At 41.1% G+C, this 19854-nt stretch overlaps 2 protein-coding genes across 4 annotated transcripts; both read right to left on the bottom strand.

Moving 5' to 3' along the window:
- Positions 1-4725: 4725 nt before the first annotated feature.
- znf740b (zinc finger protein 740b) lies at positions 4726-11268 on the bottom strand. Of its 2 annotated transcripts, XM_076741677.1 has the most exons (7): positions 11154-11268; positions 8930-9082; positions 8535-8768; positions 7687-7815; positions 7471-7600; positions 7044-7162; positions 4726-6880 (listed from the first exon to the last, which is right to left on the bottom strand). In XM_076741677.1, exons 2-7 carry the CDS (start codon positions 8972-8974, stop codon positions 6731-6733), a joined length of 807 nt encoding a protein of 268 aa, XP_076597792.1. In that variant the 5' UTR covers positions 8975-9082; positions 11154-11268; the 3' UTR covers positions 4726-6730. The 2 variants fall into 2 exon arrangements, with proteins under 2 accessions (XP_076597792.1, XP_076597793.1); XM_076741678.1 differs by lacking the exon at positions 8930-9082 and having other exon boundaries at positions 11154-11246.
- A 502-nt stretch (positions 11269-11770) lies between these two features.
- csad (cysteine sulfinic acid decarboxylase) lies at positions 11771-16129 on the bottom strand. Of its 2 annotated transcripts, XM_076742021.1 has the most exons (14): positions 15959-16129; positions 15722-15867; positions 15508-15634; positions 15330-15420; positions 14461-14683; positions 14246-14325; positions 13868-13922; positions 13561-13677; positions 13384-13448; positions 13150-13231; positions 12844-13043; positions 12630-12681; positions 12449-12538; positions 11771-12202 (listed from the first exon to the last, which is right to left on the bottom strand). In XM_076742021.1, the coding sequence occupies exons 1-14, from the start codon at positions 15981-15983 to the stop codon at positions 12029-12031; spliced, it is 1527 nt and encodes a 508-aa protein (XP_076598136.1). In that variant the 5' UTR covers positions 15984-16129; the 3' UTR covers positions 11771-12028. The 2 variants fall into 2 exon arrangements, with proteins under 2 accessions (XP_076598136.1, XP_076598137.1); XM_076742022.1 differs by lacking the exons at positions 15722-15867; positions 15959-16129 and having other exon boundaries at positions 15313-15420; positions 15508-15564.
- Between the last annotated feature and the right edge of the window lie 3725 nt (positions 16130-19854).

Below are 19854 nucleotides of genomic sequence, written 5' to 3'. Positions count from 1 at the left end.
CATCCTGTCAAGGGGAATGTGGATGACTCTGTGTGGCCAAATAAATCTCAGCAACAAGGTCCTGCACAACTGAACTTGATCTTTGTGAATATATCTGAGTACTGCAGAGCCTGAGCAAAGGTGGACATGGTCGAGCCGGGTGCCCTCATACGAAGTGTCCAGGCGTCCTCTCTTTGAGAGTCCTGTGTATTACTGACATTTTTTATTGTGTAATAGTCCTCTTTCATGGATAACATTTTGACTTTTCATAGTTGGAAAGGCACAGGTGTAACTAAGAGTCATTTCCTGTATCTGTGTCACATGGGTTTTGCACTGTCCCGCCCCTTCAGGAGACAAGCATCAGTAAAGCGTTAATGGGAATGGGTGGGAGAGGCAATCAAGCCCACTTAGGAGACAGGTAGTGTGCACCATTTCATACCTTTGGCGAAGCTTGTAGTGCATCATCTTTTGTTATAGAGCATCTTTGACAAAACCAAGAAACTAAAGCAGCTAAATGGAATTCAGCCATCAGTCATTTTATTATGGACATCCGTGTTTTTCCAACTGTGACTTGCTGCTTCCCCGTTCCCCGTGCAATTTAGCCAAATTGCAAGTTGCTTTTGAAAATTTGGGCTGCAGGTTCGGCCTTGACTGGAGATTAATTTTAACGTATGAATATTCATGATTTGAATGTATCAAAATATGCAAGTAGGCCGAACTTGACTTTTCCCTTGTTAGTACTCACATGGTTGATGACGTTCGGTTCTCCTCTACGCTGTGTTGTATTTTGACTACTGGGAATGACATGCAGAAGCTAATTAATCTTGTTGAGTTACACTAATTAGAAAAATGGTGGCAGACATCCGAATATGGGACAGTTTGAAGCATGATTCGACAGAACATTCCCCATCAGAGATGCTCTGTGAGGCAGGTGGCTGGCGGACTTCCTGTCGGTGACTTCCATACATTTACTCGATTTTGGTAAGAGTAACACGCCGGCACAATATGGACACTTTGTGCACACCAGCTTTATGTACGCTCTGGAGGCCATTTTGTCCATCTCAGATTGGTGTAAAATGGCTGCCGTTTGCTATGTCTCGTCATTAAACCAGATGTTCTTTAATTTCATATCACTAAACTTCTCATATTAGTGCAAGATGCCTTTTGGTTATAAGGCAGACCAGGATTCAGCACCATACATAATTTATTTCTGAATAATAGCCCCCAGTACTAGAGAATATTACAATATTTGGTAATCATTAATAAGTAATGCACTCACACCTTCACTGCTCATTGTTTGACGAGAACTTTAGATTTATGGCAGCTTCTTTCATGTAATATCAAATAATTATTGAGCGAGTGTGATAAGTCAAATTGATGTTTTTACAATTATGCTGACACAGTTGGGTTAACATTAAAATGCATGTAAGAAGACAGTGAGTACACCAACAGGGTCACGTTCACAGTTGACTCATTTAATTTCCCTCGTTCGGCGGTCTTTACATTTCTGATTTTCAATTAAAGAAAACCAGTCGTTGTGCTCTCATTCATTGTCACGGCCTGATTGCCACTCGCAGTGAGCACTCGGCCTGGGTGAGCGTTTGAGGACGTGTTCACTGAGGTGTCCAGGAAAATGGGAGTAACCCGGACAGATGAATTGAAATTTTAATGATGAGCAGCACCAGCACGCTGACGGCCATGGAACACCTCAGACAGCTTAAATATCACCGCTAATTAACACAGAGAGGTGGGCTGTCACAAGCATGATGGATGCTCAGGGGTGGGGGTGGGGGGGTGGGGGCAGACCGCTGCCTTCAGCCAACCAGCGATTCCTTTATTAATCAAAGCCTGAGATGAAAAGGCTCTCCCACACCTCGGGGAGAGGGAGATAGCAGGATCTATTGTTGTGAGGGTTTCAATCATTCGCTGTATGTCTGTGATGTATTTGATCAGGGGGCATCCAAACATTTGTAGGAGACAGAAGGTTCCTGGTGCTGAGTGCTTGTTTTCGTAAACCTCTGAACCACCCATGTGTTTACAGAGCCACAGTATGTGCAGTCAGCTTAGATTTACTGGTTGTCGGGGGGAAATTTTTGTTTGGAGAACCTATTTTTTTTATCTCTCTGACAGGAGAGGTGAGCATGCAGAGAGTTGGCTATCACTCTTGAACAGAGCTCTCCTTCCTGATGGAGTGAGCCACACTGAGCACGAGGCAGCACTCCTACTCTTTACCTCTGGACTGACTCCATGATCAGTCTGTCTCACAGAAATGATTTCGAACCGAGATGATTTCAGCACTTTGTGTATGAAGATGGAGTGTTATCTCCCTCTCTCTGGTCTCCTCCCCATCTACCTCACTTAAGGAGGTCCATTGTTAAGTGCCGGGGGCCTGTGGGTGCTGTAAATCAGGCTGCAGAGGGAGGGGATGTCTCCCATGGGGGAAAGCGCACACTCCGAGCAGCCTTCAGGCTGATCTCATCCTGCCTGTCCTAATGCTTTAATTAAGGAACTGGTCAATAGCAAAGAAGAAGGTGCTAAAGGGTATGATCTGTACTTCCTAACGTACGACTGATGTGGCGATACCTATGCAGGCAGAATGACGGGGCAGTGTACTTGAAGAAATTCTTTCCTCCTCTCTGAGGAATGTGGGCATCAGCTATCAACACACACTTTTATCCCTGTTTAAAGTTTGATTACCCAGTTTGATAATTATACTTCTAGACAGCCATATTTCTACCTAATTATATACATTTATTAGTTGCAACCACAATTCCAAAAAAAAACAAAAAAAAACAGGTGGAACACTGTTTAAAACAAATGAAACAGAATGTGATAATCTGCTCATACTTTTTGACATGAAAACAGCACAAAGACAATATATTTCATGTTTGACCTCATCAGCTTCAACGAGTTTGGTAAATATCTGCTTATTCTGAATTTGATGCAGCAATACCTTTCAAACAAGTTGGGACAGGAGCAACAACAGACTGGGAAAGTTGTGCAACGCTCCAAAAACACCTGTTCCAACACTCCACAGGTAAACGGGTTCATTGGTAACAGGTGATAGTGTCATGATTGGGTATGAAAGGGGCATCCTGGAAAGGCTCAGTCGTTCACAAGCGAGGGTTGAGAGAGGTTCACCACTTTGTGAACACATGGCTGTATAGAGGATATTACTACATGAGTTCGGGAACACTTTGTAAAACTGTTGTCAGCAAAACATTGTGTTTGGAAATGATTACGTCCGAATCAAGGCTGACTGCTGGGTATTTTTAGCAAGTTTTGTAATCAGATTTGCAAAGCAGAATCAGTGAGATCAAACAAATAAATTTTATTATTATCTGTCAAAAGGGGAATCAGTTCCAGTCTCCACTTGCATTTTGCTTGAATGCCAACTTTTGGTCAGCGTCACATGATTGACACAGTTTTGAGTGACGAAAACGAGCCAGTTCATCAACTCTGAAATGTGACTATTTTGACCGAAACTGCTCATACCTGAATTTTACTTTTCTTTGCAAGTTGCAAGTAGTGGAATGCAACATCAAATCCGGGTCATTTATTTCCAACCAGCTTCAGGCTATGATGTCAGTGATTGGTTCATGGAAGAGCCGTATTGATCATCTATTGTCTGGGGGTTAATGATCACTAAATAAAGGCTTCTGAAAACGACAGAGCTCTTGTCTCTGCACAGTACCTGCTGTTTCTTGCTGTCTGATGAAATGTTGTGACAGAAGCTGAGGAGACAGCTCCCTCTTGTGGTGCAGACAAGGCTCTGTATCCACACACAGAAGTGACACGACTGAGTCTCAGGGTGTCAGTGTGATAGTTGATTAATTAGTAGTAATTAAAAGAGAATTAATCCTTCACTATTTTCAAAATCAATTAATTGTTTCAACTTTCTTATCAACCAAAAAACATGTGTTTGCTGGTTACAGCTTCTCAAATGCGATGATTTGAAGTGTATGTTGATTAACTGGCTTGTATTTCTCACTCAAAACTGTCAATCATGTGATGCTTTTGCTTTTTCTCATTGTAGCTTGATGGTCTTCTGACCAAAAAGTTGGTATTTAAGCCAAATGCAAGTGGAGACTGGAGATGATTCCCCTTTTGACTGATAATAATAAACTTTATTTGATCTCACTGCTTCTGTTGTCTACACACCTGCGTCCCAAAGCTTTCTCATATGTGAAGCAACACTGTTCTGCCATAAAACAAGAGTATATTAAACGGACAGTAAGGATTATCCGATCTCATTCAAGACAACTGTGTGCAGAAATGAATTTCCCCAAGAGGGATTAAGTACTTACTCTTACTTCTTTGTATTTTTATTTAGTTATTTAGTTATTTTTAGTTGGTCATCCAGAGCATTTTGTGATCATTTTGAATTACCACCAGTGTGAGAACAGTGTTTTAAAATCCTTTTATCTTCATTACTGTGCTGGAGAGAAAGCTGGTGCTCATATGGTCATTGATGCCATCTGCTGACACAGATGGTGCATTACATGTTTCTGAAATGTTCTGATGAGCCTGGGAGATTCAGTAAGTAATGTGCCATTTGAGGAAAAGTAATTAACAATGATTTAATTATAACTAATTTTATGTTGACTGAGGCTCAGTGGGAAGCTACTGACATGTGTCATGATCATTTATGGGTACTTCACACACCTCTGACATACTACAATTCTGACTGAAACTCAGTCTCACTCTCTAGGAAACAAATGAAAAGGTGAACAGCATGCATTTGTTTAAAAAGTGGAACAGCTTTATTGAGACTTTGGGCCCTAAAACTCCATTACAAACTCCATACTACAGTATGATTGAGTCAACTGATTTCACTTCACTCCTGAAATGAAAAAAGATGGGGCTCACATTAAAAAAAATCTCTTTACCAAAACAAAATGTATACAAGATCCTCTGACAAACACATGCAAAAGAAAAATGAAAAAATATGCCGACTAATCGTGGCTGCTATACTAAAAGGGCAAGAGTTGCGGCTTTTACTTTACTCCCAACAGCAAACTTAGGGATGACTTGCTGCAGGCTTTCGGCTGTCATAACAAATCATCAGACTAAGGATTATAACTTTGTAAATACTTTGATTCTTCTGGAGTGTAGGTCCCATACATACTATTTTCTACCCCTAATACAATTTAAATATATATTAACTTCATTAAAGTCGACAAGTCAGTGGTGGGCCCCAAACTCCTTTCACATAGTCTAACAACAGAAGTACCACTCTACAATACGATCCTCTACAACTGAGCTAACATCTTCAGTCCAGTGTTTACAGTCTGATTTCATGGTACAGAGGCCTGAACATGACATAATGAAGGCTATCATCATACAAAACACCACATGGACCTTAAAATTCCCCTGTCCACTGTGAACAATTAGTCACCTTCACTGAAGATGCTCAGGGTTAAACTAGACATGAAACGACATGGCACTGTTTTCAGATCACATTCAGTCAGGTCGAGACGGAGGTGAGCCCAAAAAGAAAGCCAAATTATGCTTCCAGCTGTTTGACCAGGTCTGACTCGGCCTCACTTACCAAAATACTTCTGAAAGGACGGAAGTTTCAAAGTCAGGAGAATCTGAACAGAGCAGGAAGAAAAAAGACAGTAAACATAATACATTTATGTTGGGGGGGGTTATTACAGAAGAAACACTTTTTTCCAACAGGTGGCTCCAACATCCAGTTAACATTCTAAAGAAGCTCACTCACTTTATTTGTGAGCATCAAAAAATCTGGACTCTTCCTACAAAAGCTGTCAGCCTTGTGCTGCGTTTCAACCAGTGTAACCTATTAACAGCCGGGACAAACTCCCTCTAAAACAAGGTAGACCAGTGAATGTGTGAGCCAGCAGTCGCTACACAACTTACCTAATACCAAGATTAGGTGAAAATGTAACATTTCAGGAGCATCTAGACAACCTTTAGTGTTTTTCATCGTCACTGACAACACCGTTATTCTGTCAGTCAAGCAATTAGCTGGAAAGAAATGATTTTAGAATTTAAGACTTGTGTGTTGGGGGAAAAAAGTTTGTATGTGGGTTAAAAATGGTGACTAGTTTGCATGTTACTCTGTAGGTAGCTCCTTTCATGTTTAGGTCAGTGTTAACAAAAAGTACATTTACTTAAGATGTCTTACGCACACCACACCTACAGTATTGGATAGCTGGCTAACTACTACCTAAAGGCAGCACACACCACAAGTCTGCTGTGATCCTTTGCTCATGAGCAGTAGCATGAGGAACACAAAATGAGGAGAACTCCAAGACTAAGAAGTTACACTGTGTGTATGTGAACTGTCCGTATTTAGTCAAGGGCATCGCTGGGCTGATTGCAGGTCATTAGGACGCCTAATATGTGCTGCACGACACATTGACGGTCAATGTAGTCAGAAATACTTGCAGTCCCTCGGCAGCAATACCAAAAAATATGTGTAACCTTTCCGATAAAAAAGAGATGTGTGCGTTTTTCATTTAGTTATTGTCGTAACACGGAAAACCATGACCTGCTGTCCAAGATTGAGAATCAGTCCTTCGTCTTTGCCTGTATCAAGAACATAACAGTAGATTAAAAAAAAGTACAAAAATCCACTATCAAGCTCTATGAAGGAGCTGGCGAGCGCAAACTAAAGTTTGGTTGTGTTTAAGCTAGGCTGTTTTCAGGTTGCAGCACTCCAATGCGCGATGTCACTGAGCTGCAGACTGCTGTTGTCTGCCGGGTCTCTGTGGGAGGCTGAGGGTCAGACAGTCAGCCGGTTGTTGGAAGGCTGTAGGGGGCTCCAGGAAGTTGGATGGGCAGATGTGTCCTGTGAGTACTGGCTTTCCTCTTTGCTCATCCCAACCGTGCATAACCGCCGGTGTCTCAGCAGTCTGTCTGTCCGTGAGAAGTTCTGGAGCCAGGCAAAGAAAAACGTGGGTTTCAGGTCGAAGTTTGCGCAACACTGCTACTAAGACAGATGGATTTGTTTTATGCTGTAAGATCCAAACTAATATGCAGGAACCCAAAAGTACATGTAAAGTATATAAGCTACACTGACACAGTGGCTAACCAACCTGATGACAGCGATCACACTGGTACGGCTTCTCTCCGCTGTGCACCCTCTTGTGTCTGTCCAGGTGGTAACGCTGAATGAACCGCATATCACATGCGTCGCAAGCGAATGGCTTTTCTCCTGTGAACAACCACAGGCGGACCAGTTACCAACATTTATCAAGATTATCACAGCGTATTTCACTGGATGTGATACAATTTTTATAATATGTTGTTAAATTAATTTGTAATTAAAATCAAACAAAACAGTATCAGGGCTACGTTCAAAAGTGGAAAAAAGTAGAAAAACAAAGGCATTAAAGCAAATGAAAAAGATTCCATTTCTCAAATAACTAGATGGTGAATCTATGGTTTGTTTTGGAGTGTAATCATGCTTCAGAGGGGTGGACAGGCCACACTGAAGTGAAGATATGAGCTGTGAGTTCTCACCTGTATGTGTAAGTATGTGTCGCTTGAGATGGTAGCTACTCCGGAAAGCTCCATAGCAGTGGTCACAGATGAAGTTCTTCTGGACTTTCAAGGAACTGTCGTCATCCATATTGATTGGTGAGAGTAAATGCTACATACAATAACAAATGAGTTAGAGGTGAACTGAACACATGCATGTATGTATACTTCAAAGTGCAGCTTTGAAACCGTCTTTACCTCCACTTTAACTTTGTTCGAGGACCCAGATTTTTTGTGCTTCTTCTTGGGTTGCATATTCTGGTTTGCCTGCATGTCCTTTCCATCCATCATTCTTGCTGAGTGATAATCTCCGTCTTTTCGGATTAGCTTTTGGAGAAAGAAATGAAGCAGGTAAACTGTGCTGCACCGCGCTATTTGCTACTGAGACAGCTATTTTTTTTTTTTACAAGCCAAAATATGCTTGATTGCAAACAAGCAGCAAATGCATATTCACATATACAGGACAACACTTTACTTTATGCAATGAGTTAGAAATGCATCTCTGTCCACAGACGAAGCTGAGGCTGATGTATAACTGACACTGTCTATGCAATTATTTAGGAACATAAATTAGAAGTGCTTGAGGTTGCTGTTGTCACCTCTTTTAACGTGCAACTATCCATTTACATATACTGCATTTAGCTACATTTTCATTACATTTTTTTAAAATCAGCCCACACTTTTGAACATTTTGCCCTGTCAGCCATGACTGGAGAGCACAGGATGTACACCTGCAATTATGTAGTGTCAAACGTAATCACCTCATGCTGGCCGCTTCGTCATCATTAGGGGACAGTTAGGAATCTGAAAATGCCAGCTTTTTTCCAATAAAAGCTAATTAGCGAGGTCGTAATTATGTATAATCACGTAACAGAATGAAAAACACTCAAATGTTTTCAACCTTTTTAGTTTTAAGTTTAATTCATTTTGCTTTCACTACCACATTGACATCTGTCTATTACCAACTTAAATTTTGTTCATGTAAGTAAAGCTTGGGGCTTTAAAAGGCTTTCAGAGTGACCCTGTCCAGTGTTCCTCTCTTTTACCAGGGGTGGACAGCTGACGGCTGAGGGCTGGCTCATGTGGCTGTGGTGGGTTTGTCCATGGTGAACCTGGTGTCCGTGGTGGTTGTGAGTGTGTTGCGAGTGGGTTTGGTGGCTCTCAGGACTGGCCCTGTGCCCTTGACCCAAGGGAGACATCATCTTCTTCTGGCCTGGGATGTTGTTGGCTTGCATGAGGGCCATGCTGGATAGCACCGCCTCGCAGCCCAGCAACCCAGCCTGGCAACATAAACAACATGTCAGAGCAGAAAGAGGGGGCCAGAGGACTCCTCACAGAGACAAGGAGTCAGGGGAAAGAGAGGGAGTTGAGTAATGGGAGGAACAGAGAAATGCACTGGCATCATGATGGTGATTCTGGAGGTGAAGAGACTTCCACTGACCCATTTCATATGGTCTCGCACAGAGTTGTTGGAATGGTGTGTCATCGCCGTGGTTTGAATGCGTGTGTGTTTGGGGGGGAACAGAGGGGGCTTCACTCAGGATGAGAGGTAACAGAAGAGACCACACCCACACAAATCATCAGGGGCCAAAGCCTGGAAGTAGAGGCATGAAAACATAAGGCTAACATTTTCACTGACTGGAATCAGGAGCTGGAAAAAAACCAGACTGATCCCATTTAGATTTAACAAATCACCAAATCTGGATATATGATGGAAATTTAGGTCCAGTGTTGATATGTATATCAGGCAAGAAAGCCCCAATGGTTTGGTGCATGGCACGTTTTCCATGGGTGACAGAAAACACAACAGGCAGAGAGAGAAAAGTAATGGGGAAAAATGAAAACAGTCTTCAAAAAGAATAAATACATATATGTGGGTATGATACGTAATCCAACAAATGCTTCATATGTGAGGTGAGACTGAAATATATACAAGACAAGTATCCAAACAATGTGTTGTGAGCTTCTGTTTGAGGGCTGCCAGCGTCCTGTAAAACACAAACTCATCTGTCATAAACTGTTAAAGGCATCTTTACATGGAATTCAGGCCACATGTGATGTTTTCTAAACTGACTGAAAGCTTTGGTTTGTCCTCATATGACCGTGGACGCCTGGTGAACTGACTCTTCACAGCACATTCATGCAGATAATGTCTTAAAAAAAGTCTTCATCAAAGACAGTTGTATTGATTTTTGCCTGAGTAATGTTTCCTAGCACAAACTGACGAATGAATCACTGGGCTGTCAAAGAGTTCAGTAGTCAAACACTATACAGTGAACTGGTTTCAGGCAATGACACCGAGGCTGCTGATGCAATGAAGGTTTATACTCAACGACTTGTGATGCAATTCTGCATGACCCCACTGCACAGTGTAAAAATAACTAATACACTGTATATATGCAATACTAACATTACAAACACATGCTATTACCTCCAGTGAGTAGGCTTTAATGTCAAATTCTCAGTATTTTTAAACAGTTGAACTTGCAGAGTACAGGGATGTTTTCAGGATAAAAGTATCTTAGAAAATATCCAACTTCTTGAGCAGTTAATACCTACTAAACTACAGACTGAAAAACAAATATTCTTTCATAATTTGATATTTAGGTTAGCATTTTAATGCTCAGTGTGACTGGTTCAACAAACCGTGTTGTATTAAGAACAGGAAGACTTTACACTGAATGTGGACATCAGGATTAACTCCTGTTTAGAGTTTATGTTCCATCAAAAACTTGCCAAAATATATCACCTGTAATCAAAACTGTTCACAATACGACACAATTCCTGCTCGTGATTATCACAAAGTGGAGGCACCACATGGAAAAGACTAAACAGGGCACGTAGCAGTTTGGCCTTAATAAAGGGAATGAGCCAAAACTAGCATCCGTGGCCGTGGGGTGCAGATGATTTGATAGAAACACACAAATTCCCTGCCAACGAGGCATATTAGCATAAAACCACAACATAATTGACAAAAGAACAGGTCACAAGGAGCCTTTCAATAACTGCAGTGTTAACGTTATGCGTTAACCTCTAACAGGCTGCAAATTAATACAGCAGATAAACACTGACCACACATAAAACCTCTGATAGTAAGCAGTGTTATTGATTGGGTTATTCACTACTTCGGTGGAACATGTTTGCTTTGATTAGATGAATGAATCTTTGAGCTGGGAATTATTTGGGCTGTGGGCTATTTTCATTTGTAAGCATGTGGTTTTGTGATATTGCTGAACTCGTTTACAGGATGGTTGCAGTGAGCTAGCTAGCGACTTATCCTGCAAACGTTTGATTCCCTGCCGGAAAAGTGAGCTTCGTGAGTCAAACGGGGCTGAAGTGTTACCTACGGCACCCCGGAAGGCAGTTTGGTGTTTCTACTTCAGATATTTAGAATATCGATTCAAAGTAAGAGTCTGCTAAATGCAGCAGAAAAGGCTAACCTGCTAGCTAGCCAGCAGTTGGGTTGTGGGACAACTCTTGTATGACTGAGCCCCCACCCCCCGCCCCAGACAACACAACAACAGCCAGCCAGGGTGTGCAGGCTCAGCGCCGACCACGAAATAACAGCTCCCTCACCGGCTACAGCCGCTAGAAAGAGACCAGCGGCGGATTAGAAAACGCTTAAAAAGCCGCGAGTGGAAGATGCTTGAAAACCGGACGCTTACCTTTCGACTTTTACAGTTTTCTTGATTATTATTTCTTGTCGCACTTCCAATTTTTTCTTCAGTTTACAAACACTGACAGGAAACGCCACCGGAAGTGCTCGTTGGAGAGAGCTGTGATTGGTCAGACGCCATGACACGTGACTCAAGCGGACTGACCCACATTCGCAGCCATAATTGTGAGGGATTAGAGCGATCGCTTGATTATTTGATGACAGGAAGTTAATCAGCAACTATTTTGATAATCGAATAAGCATTTAATTGTTTTTTTTTCCTGGTTCTCCAATGTGAGATTATGTTGTTTTCCTTGTCTTACACTATAATTAATTAAAGACCGTTTGTCTTAAGACATCAAGACATTTGAAGCCATCACCTTGGTCACCGGGAATTATGATGGGCATTATTCACTGTGCTGCAACTTTTTGTAGATTTAAACAGTGATGAAATAAATGGCAGACTAGAGTTACATTAGCGAATGTGTGTGTCTCTGAAGTCTCTGAATCCAGGGTTTAGAGTCCTTCCATTCAGAAACTATACAATGGACAAAAATTAAAATTCAAAAGGGTACATTGTCACAATTACTAGGGTAGTAATAATGGTTTCAAAAAAGAGTCAGGTGAGGTGGTTTTAGTATGTTTAATTAATTGGATATGTTTGAAAACATCATTAAAATAAAGCCGATTATTTATTCATTCATTCGTACAGTAGTTTGGTCCAAGGTCCTCAGCTTTCAGCTGCTTATATTAAGCAAATCAAATTGTTCAACTGGTACAGTGAAGTTGTTTGTCATGATTTGTGATATTACATCAGCAGTATTTATGCACAGCCTTGGAATCTAGATAGACAAGGGGTCTGTATCTTATAAACTGTGCTTTTGTTCACAGATTGTTCCCCAGTCTTTCAATTTCATCAAGAAAGAAGTCCATGTCTCTCTGGGAAAGCAGCGGAGAGAGAACAACCACACGGAAAAAGTTGACCTTGTTTTCCAAAGGTTGGTAGCCCACCATCATAGTGCCTTGTTTCATCATGCGTTCCTTGATGACTGGAGCTACCTGTTAACAAGAGAATAAAGGAAAACACACACAGAGTTAAATGTTAGATTCAGATGTGCTGCACAGACGTGGGAAATACTGGAAGGTGATGGCCTCCATGTTTTTCAACACGGCATGCAAACTGATTAATAGATTGAATCTGAATGCTTAATGTGTGAGTGCAAGAGAAGGAAGGAATTGAAAATCTAAATAATGGAACCTTTAGTTTTTATGTTCCCGGTGCATTGACATAAAACAGAAACTTACTTTTGCCAGTCTGTCCTGGTAGTCTGCATTTCCTTCCTTTCCCCTCATACTGGGTGGTATAAACCAGAAGCAAACATTCACAAACTCTGGCTGTCCATGGAGACAAATACAGACAAGAAATCAAAAATAGAGCAGGGAAAAACAACTCATCTTTCACAGTATGCCTGAGATGTTTACTTACCTCACGCAAAAGATGAAATCCTTCTCTTTTCTTCATCTGCTCCACCAGATACCTGCAGGAGATTAAAGTTTTCTAAACAGCCAATGTGCAGATAAATGGGTGAATTATCATGACATGCAAAAACTGAGCTAGATATCGCTTTGAAATTGTTCACCTTGAAGATGAGATCATTTAGAATTTACTGTGATGTGCTACAGCCGCATGCCTTATTTACCTAGCATGGATAAAAGCTTTGTCTACCCGTTCTGCAAAGCCAGTGGAGCCAACAGCTTTCCACATCAACCATAACTTCAGACAGTCAACCTTGCGGCTGCACTGCACTGACTTATCCCCAGTGTCCAGATTCACATCATAGAATTTATCTTGCTGGAAGAGGTATGTGGCGTTGGCGCTGTGGCACTGCTTCAACAAGTTCTGAGAACAAGCACAAGTTCATGATTGTCAAAGATGCTGAAAAAGTAACAAGAAACTACTTGTTAGAAAACAGTGTGATGTGTAACAGTTAATTTAGAAACCAAACCGTGGTGTCTTGCAACAGCAGGACAGAACACTGCAGGCCAGCCATCAGCATCTTGTGTGGATTCCAGGCTACTGAATTTGCTCTTGTCACACACACACATACACACACACACACACACACACACACACACACACACACACACACACACACAGATACAACAATGCTTTGAGTCTGCAATATGTCTTGTAGAGGCAAAATGTTGCCTTCCTCATGAAGGAAAATGTGTATGAATACCTGTCCACCCCTTTCATCAGATGTCTGTGTTGCTTGGAAAAGAGCACACTCCCTCCCCAGGCAGCCTGAAAACACACGACAAAACTCCTGTTCTTAAATTTCAACAAATACAACAGAGGCTTTACAAAATAAAGGCTAAACGAAACACATGCTGTCGTCTTCCACAGGAGGACTCACGTCTACGTGCATCCAGAGCTTGTGTTTCTCACAGACATCAGCAATGCGGTCCAGTGGGTCAAATGCACCCCACACTGTGGTTCCTGCTGTGCAGCTTACCAGGAACGGGACTGCACCCTGCCAGAAACAAACTGAAAGTAAACACAGCTTTCTTGCTCTTTGTGCTTTGTGGTGTGCAGGATGAACAAAATGCACAAATTTTATGGTTATTTATTCTATATCTAATGGATAATCATCAAAACCCCGAAGCAAGCAACATTAAAAAAAAAGATGTTTCTGAGGACATACTAAGCATCTGTGAATTTACCTGAGATTTTGACAGCTTTAGCTTTTCATCAAGGTCCTCTGGAATCATATGGCCTCTGAAGTGCACCAGAGAGCAAAGATAAGAGGCCAAAAAAAAAAAAAAAAACTGAGCAAGTCATCTGTTTAACTGTATAGAACCCTGAGATTCATAAAGAACTGGTAAATAGAGGAAAAAAAATAAGAAAATTTGAGCAAGCAATGTGATTTTCGCAGAGCCCAAGGTGACGTCTTCAAATTGCTCATTTTAGCTATTAGTTTACCTATTTATTTATTTATTTATTTATTTTTGTATCTATTTTGACTTGAACAGTTATTGATTCCGTAAATTGACTACTTTGTTAATCATTTGTTTCAGCTCATAAAATTAACAACACATTACCCATCATCCACTTTCACCAAGATGACATTGTCCGTCCCAATGCCCAGAAAGGCAGCCCCTTTCTTCACAGAGTAATGGCTCTGAGGAAACATGGGAAATACATCTTTCAATCATATTTATGTAGAGACAACACATAAAATGCAGTGTGACAATCAATAAACACCTCTGACACAGTGTCATCAATCCCTCAGACATGCAGTGTTTAACAAACTGACCTCTGGAGATGTAAAGATGGTCAGTCGTGGGAGACCGGACAGCCCCCGGCTTTTGACATCTGGGAAGAGTCTGTAGCGTGCGAGGTTTATAGCGTACATGTTAGAGGTGGAACCACCAGGGCAGAAAATACCATCACCCTCTGTCCAGCCAACCAGCTGCCGCAGCCTTTTCAGAATCTCAGTCTCCATCAGCACAAACACCGGGGCCACCTCATAGGTGTAGCTGCAGTTTACACACAAAATGTCTCATCATTTTTAAAGCTGTAGTTCCTACTGTGTCGCAAAATAATTATCGTGGTGGATGAAATGTCCAGATCCTTTACTGAGGTAACAGTATATTCCACTACAAGTAAAAGTCCTGCATTAAAAATGTTACATATGGAAAAGTACCGAGGTATTATCAGCAAACTGTGCTTATCTTTTTTCCGTTCTATTTATTTGACTTGTTATTTTCCAGATTCAGGTACTGTGTACAGAACACATGATCATCTAATAATAAACAGCCCATCAGTGTATGAAATACTTCCAAAATGACCAGAAACAACACTAACATGCTCCTTACATGTTTATACATCAATAATATGAAAAATCTGATAATATAAGCTATATAATAATATGACACTGGACCATTCTCCATAACAACTACTATTACTTTTGGTACTTTGTCAACATTTTGTCTTTTTTACTTTAACTCAAGGACTTTTGTTTAGTGGTTATTCTACTTCACTTAAGATCTGAACACTTCTTCCACCACTGCCTAACATAGTCACATTACCTTATTTATTGCATTATTTGCATTCTATTTTTACAGACTTTTTCATGCATCCCCTGTATGATTATGTGCTTATATACTTTTGTCATGTTCCTACGGGTTAGTGTTGAGAGTCTCAGTGAGAAATCGTCCAGCCAAGGCATGATAGTCCACCCCGGCAAACTGCTGATTGAGAAAACGTGGGTGACCTGAAATAAGCAAAAAAAAAAAAAGTCCACTCATGACAGAACATTTGATATCTATTCAGTCCAACTAAACGTCCCTGGCTGTCTTACTTGTCTTGACACTATACTTGGCGACATCCTTTACTCTCTGCAGGAGCCTGTGCTGTGGCTCTCCTGTAGCCCTCAGCTCCAGATCCAGCAGCAGGGCCAGCTCCTCCGGCTCTTTCCACTCACAAACCTGCAGGAGGCAATCATGCATTATGAGTTGCATTCAGAATACTCACAGTAATTTGACACTGCTGTGATTTCATGCTTCAGGAGAGACCTTTTGTTTCACATCTGTGCCCTTGCAGAGCACCTCCTCCATAATAATTTTGAAGGCTTCGGTCAAGAAGAGCTGGCCCTCGGAGTGATCAATAAGAGGCTCGTTCAGGTCATGGAGATTAGCTGGCTCCTTTGCCTGCCCATCAGCTGTTGTTATAAGCGGTAAGCACATGAACAAACACTTCCAAAAGTCAAGAGTGACAAACAAGAACAGATATATATAGCACACTGTACTTACATGAGAATGGGAACATGTTTGCCATAACACAGACTTCTGTAAAGTTGGTGGATCTCTCTCTTGTTTTATATGGCTGTGGTGAGAAGGCACTCAACAGAGAATGGTTGCGAAGCAACAGCACAGTATGGTAGGAGTGGGAGGGAGTCAACTTTTGTCCCAGATTAAGTTACGTAACATCTGAGAGGAAGGGAACAAACTGGAGAAACATTAGACAACAGTGGCGGCTCCGGACAAAAATCTCAGGGGGGGCATTTTTTTTCTGATAATGATTATAGATATATAATAATGATTCAGGTGACCCATCAATATGTACATTAAGCAAAACGGTATCAATTTCTTGTTAGATGATTAACTTGTCCAGAGATCCCTCTTGTGTGTACTAGATAGCAACACACAACAGAAAGATTTCCCCTCTAGCTACATAAGTTACAGGTGGAAAGCTACAGAAGAAAGCTGCATCCAGGAGCCTCCATAAGCAGACATGGTGTGGGTCCACAATAAATTATTCTACTTTTTAATTATTTACATGAATCCAAGAACTGGGTCTCAAAGATCTACCCTTTCTAGTATTTAGGATATCACCAAAGTGCTACTTTATAAATGCAATATTGACATGTCCCAAAGTGAATAAACAGTTGAGGCTTGACCTAATGTGCTCACTGACAGTGCACCTTAGCTTCACACATACACATTGAAGACCAAGCCGGAATGATAAGATGCTGCTGGTTTCAACCAACAAATTCTGATATACACATTAATGACTTTCTTCAAAAAGGCCTCATGGTTCAATTGGAGATATGTGCACCAGAGCTTAATTCACACCAAGAGAGCAGGAGCTTTTGATAGCCTCCTAAAAACCCTAATGCAAGTTATTGATAAACTAGTAATAAGCAATTTGTATAGACTTGCAAGATTGAACAACCATATTCTGCCCTCTTGTATAGATTTGTGAAAATGAACATGAACAGAGATGAAGAAAATTATTTCTAAAAACAAGATATTCTGACCATGGATTTGCAAAAATGAACACTGATCTCCCAGCTGTTTGTATAGATTTGTAAAAATGAACAGAACCTTTTTTCTTTTTTTTTCTTTTTTGAATGAATGACAACTATTTAAAAACAACATCAACAGGAGGGTGTCACAACCTCTTCAGACAGCCTCTGCTTCTCCTCTTCTCCCAAACCCGTCCTTGCTCTGGTGGATCCTGTTGGCTCTTGCAGCTGCTGTTCAGAGGAATCCCTGAAGGCAAACAAACCAATAATGTGTTTTTTAGGATATGTACCATACTGTAGTCTATGTGATGCACATTAACATACCTTATTCACTTAAAAAGTACAAAGATTTCAGTATAACCCCGTAAAATAGGCTGGGAGTTAGTATTCAACACTTTAACACCTGTTTAATCTCTTCAATACGAGGCCTATTTTGTCCGCCTCCTATCCAAAATGACTTACCAAAAATAAAGAGTATATGTTCACATCTACAAAGGCTGTATGAATAATCTCCTCAAAAGAAAGCTAAGATTACTACAGAAGTGTCAGAATCAAGAAATGTGTTACTGTGTCAGACTAAATTCACCTGGAAGACATAAAAAAATTTAAATTTTTGCCTCCGCCTGAAAAAAACAAACCATTACTTAGAGTGAAAACCACCTTTGAACATGTGATAGTAGCCAAATTCATTTAGAAATTAGTAAAGCAATATCTGATGAGTAACTGTGCAAAAGTACCAGCTAGAAAAATGAACCTGAGCAGTTTTCCAGATGTTTTAACACAGGTATGTCCAGGCGCTCATTTGGGCACATCGGGGCAGGGTACGGTTATTTTGTTCAAGCATACAGAGAAACTCCCCTGTTGAAAACACTTTTTCAGCCTTTTTTTCTGCTTGCTATTCTTCTTGTCTCTCATAAAAGGACAAAATGCAAATAAAACAGTAAAATAACACCTCGACCTGTAACACCTCTTGGGGTATGAATTATGTTTCGTTTGGGTGGCAGTGCTTGGTAGAGGCTTTTAGCTGAGTTTCTCCCCATCATTCTGGTATGCTACAAGTTAAGATTGGTGCTTCCAGGCGTGAGCATTGACCATCTGAACTGCACGCATCTCACGCTGCGCCCTGTACACGCGACGCTCGTATATCCATTGTGTCTCACCTAACCAGGATGTTCAGCAGAGTGTAAAGCAAACTAGATTACACCATACGTTATTAAAATAATGTAATTCCTAACACAAATGCAGTCTCCTTTTATGCATAATGTTCTCATGACAAAGCTCTGTTTTGAGAAGGATGGATTAATAGTAGTTTAATCTTACCTTATGGCCCGCACACTCAGTGGCGTTGCTAGGGTCTCTTGGGGCTCCACGCAAGAAATCTCTGGGGCACCCACCCCACCTGTGCACTCTGCAAAAATTTGGCTTTTGCATACATAAATGCAGGGACCCCCCTAGTGGCTGGGGGCTCCAAGCAACTGCCTGGCTTACCTGTCCGCAAGCCCCGCCCCTGTGCACACTGGAGGTGAAGCTCTCCAGGGCTCGTCCGATAAAGACCACATGGACTGCGTGGTTGCTGTCAATGTATCTCAGCACAAGCACCAACTGTGTTTGTGTGGAGATGTCCGTTGTCTCATCAACTTAGATGGTGACATAGTTTGCGGACTTAACCTCATCCACAACGTGTTCCCTCACAACTGCTAGCATACACTCCAGTAGCTCATTTTGAACAGTCTTCGCTGTGTCCTTGAGTAGCATGTTTTAGATGCTCATCAAAAACTTCATCTGACTGTGCTACGAAGTCGAACAGTCCGAGAAAAATACCAGGGTTGGTGGAGCCCTCAGTTTCATCTTTGCTAGCCATCTTGAGAGTAGTAAGTGACTTGATCGAAGAAGCTTCCCGCTTTTTCTCAATTACGTATGACGAAAGTGCATAAGTGCAAGCCCTCCTGGAAAAAAAATTGAAAAAAAATGCATTTTACATGAGAGTCTATGAGAAACGACTGGGGCGATTTTCGTCCTGACTGAAATCGCCCCTAAAGGGGCGGGACCACGTGAAGCACAACTTTAGTCTGATTGGACAATGACGTTTTTGACAGATGTAATGTCTAGAACACTGATTGCGACTGCTGCTCGGTTAGAAAAAAAATCCCTCTTGTTCCCTGTTGGTAGTGTGTCCCCCAAATTGCCCTAATACACAAACCGCCATGGTCACAACACTGGTACATTAATCTAAGACCACTGTAGGTCCGTGGGGAACATGTCGGCATAAGTGTAGTGACTCCTAATCTGCACATTCAAAGAAAATTACATTTTCTCCCACAAAAATGTAGAGTTGAACAAAACATTAAAGAAAATGTGAAAAATATAGGAATAAAATGTATCCTCGTCTTTAGAGTTTTTGCCCATTACTTGAACACTATTGACACATGCTTAGACCAAAGTAACAAAACTTGAAGTTTTTGTTACTTTACCTTAAACACAGTGTAACCATACCCTAAACAAAAGTGCTGCTTTGCAATTCTGCAACACACTTATTCCTTCATACTTCACACTGTTTCATACATTAGACACTTCGTTCACAAATGAAATCTCAGGGTACCATTGGCAAAACACATCCATTTAAAATCCAAAACACACTGGGTAATTGGAAATACTTTGACAAAGGATTGTTAGGTTTTGATAGCAGAGTTTAAGTTTGACGTAGACGTGAATGGTTTATTTCCCCGTGTTGCATCTTATTTGCTTGTGTGCAGAGTTTTGACACAATGAGCCAAGTTTTGCAAAAAGTGTTCAAGCAACGGGCAAAAACCGTAAATGCCCCTGTGTATATAAAACAAAGTTTTCCCAGTTCTTCCTTGAATAAAAGGATAATGAAAATAAATACAGCGGCATGATCAATAA

Source organism: Chaetodon auriga, chromosome 10, assembly GCF_051107435.1.
Source record: "Chaetodon auriga isolate fChaAug3 chromosome 10, fChaAug3.hap1, whole genome shotgun sequence".
In the NCBI taxonomy this organism is placed as follows: domain Eukaryota; kingdom Metazoa; phylum Chordata; class Actinopteri; order Chaetodontiformes; family Chaetodontidae; genus Chaetodon; species Chaetodon auriga.
Note: the sequence above shows the minus strand (reverse complement) of the source record. Positions and strands in the feature narration are given on the sequence as shown.

Coding starts and splice junctions, on each gene's coding strand:
- znf740b (XM_076741677.1), bottom strand. CDS start 8,974: ATGACACACCATTCCAACAACTCTGTGCGAGACCATATGAAATGG. Junction 7,601..7,686: donor CGAACAAAGTTAAAGTGGAG/GTAAAGACGGTT, acceptor TATTGTATGTAG/CATTTACTCTCACCAATCAA. Junction 6,881..7,043: donor AGTGTGATCGCTGTCATCAG/GTTGGTTAGCCA, acceptor GCCTGGCTCCAG/AACTTCTCACGGACAGACAG.
- csad (XM_076742021.1), bottom strand. CDS start 15,983: ATGGCAAACATGTTCCCATTCTCAT. Junction 13,044..13,149: donor TGCTGTTGCAAGACACCACG/GTTTGGTTTCTA, acceptor GCTTGTTCTCAG/AACTTGTTGAAGCAGTGCCA. Junction 12,539..12,629: donor GATTTCATCTTTTGCGTGAG/GTAAGTAAACAT, acceptor CTCCATGGACAG/CCAGAGTTTGTGAATGTTTG.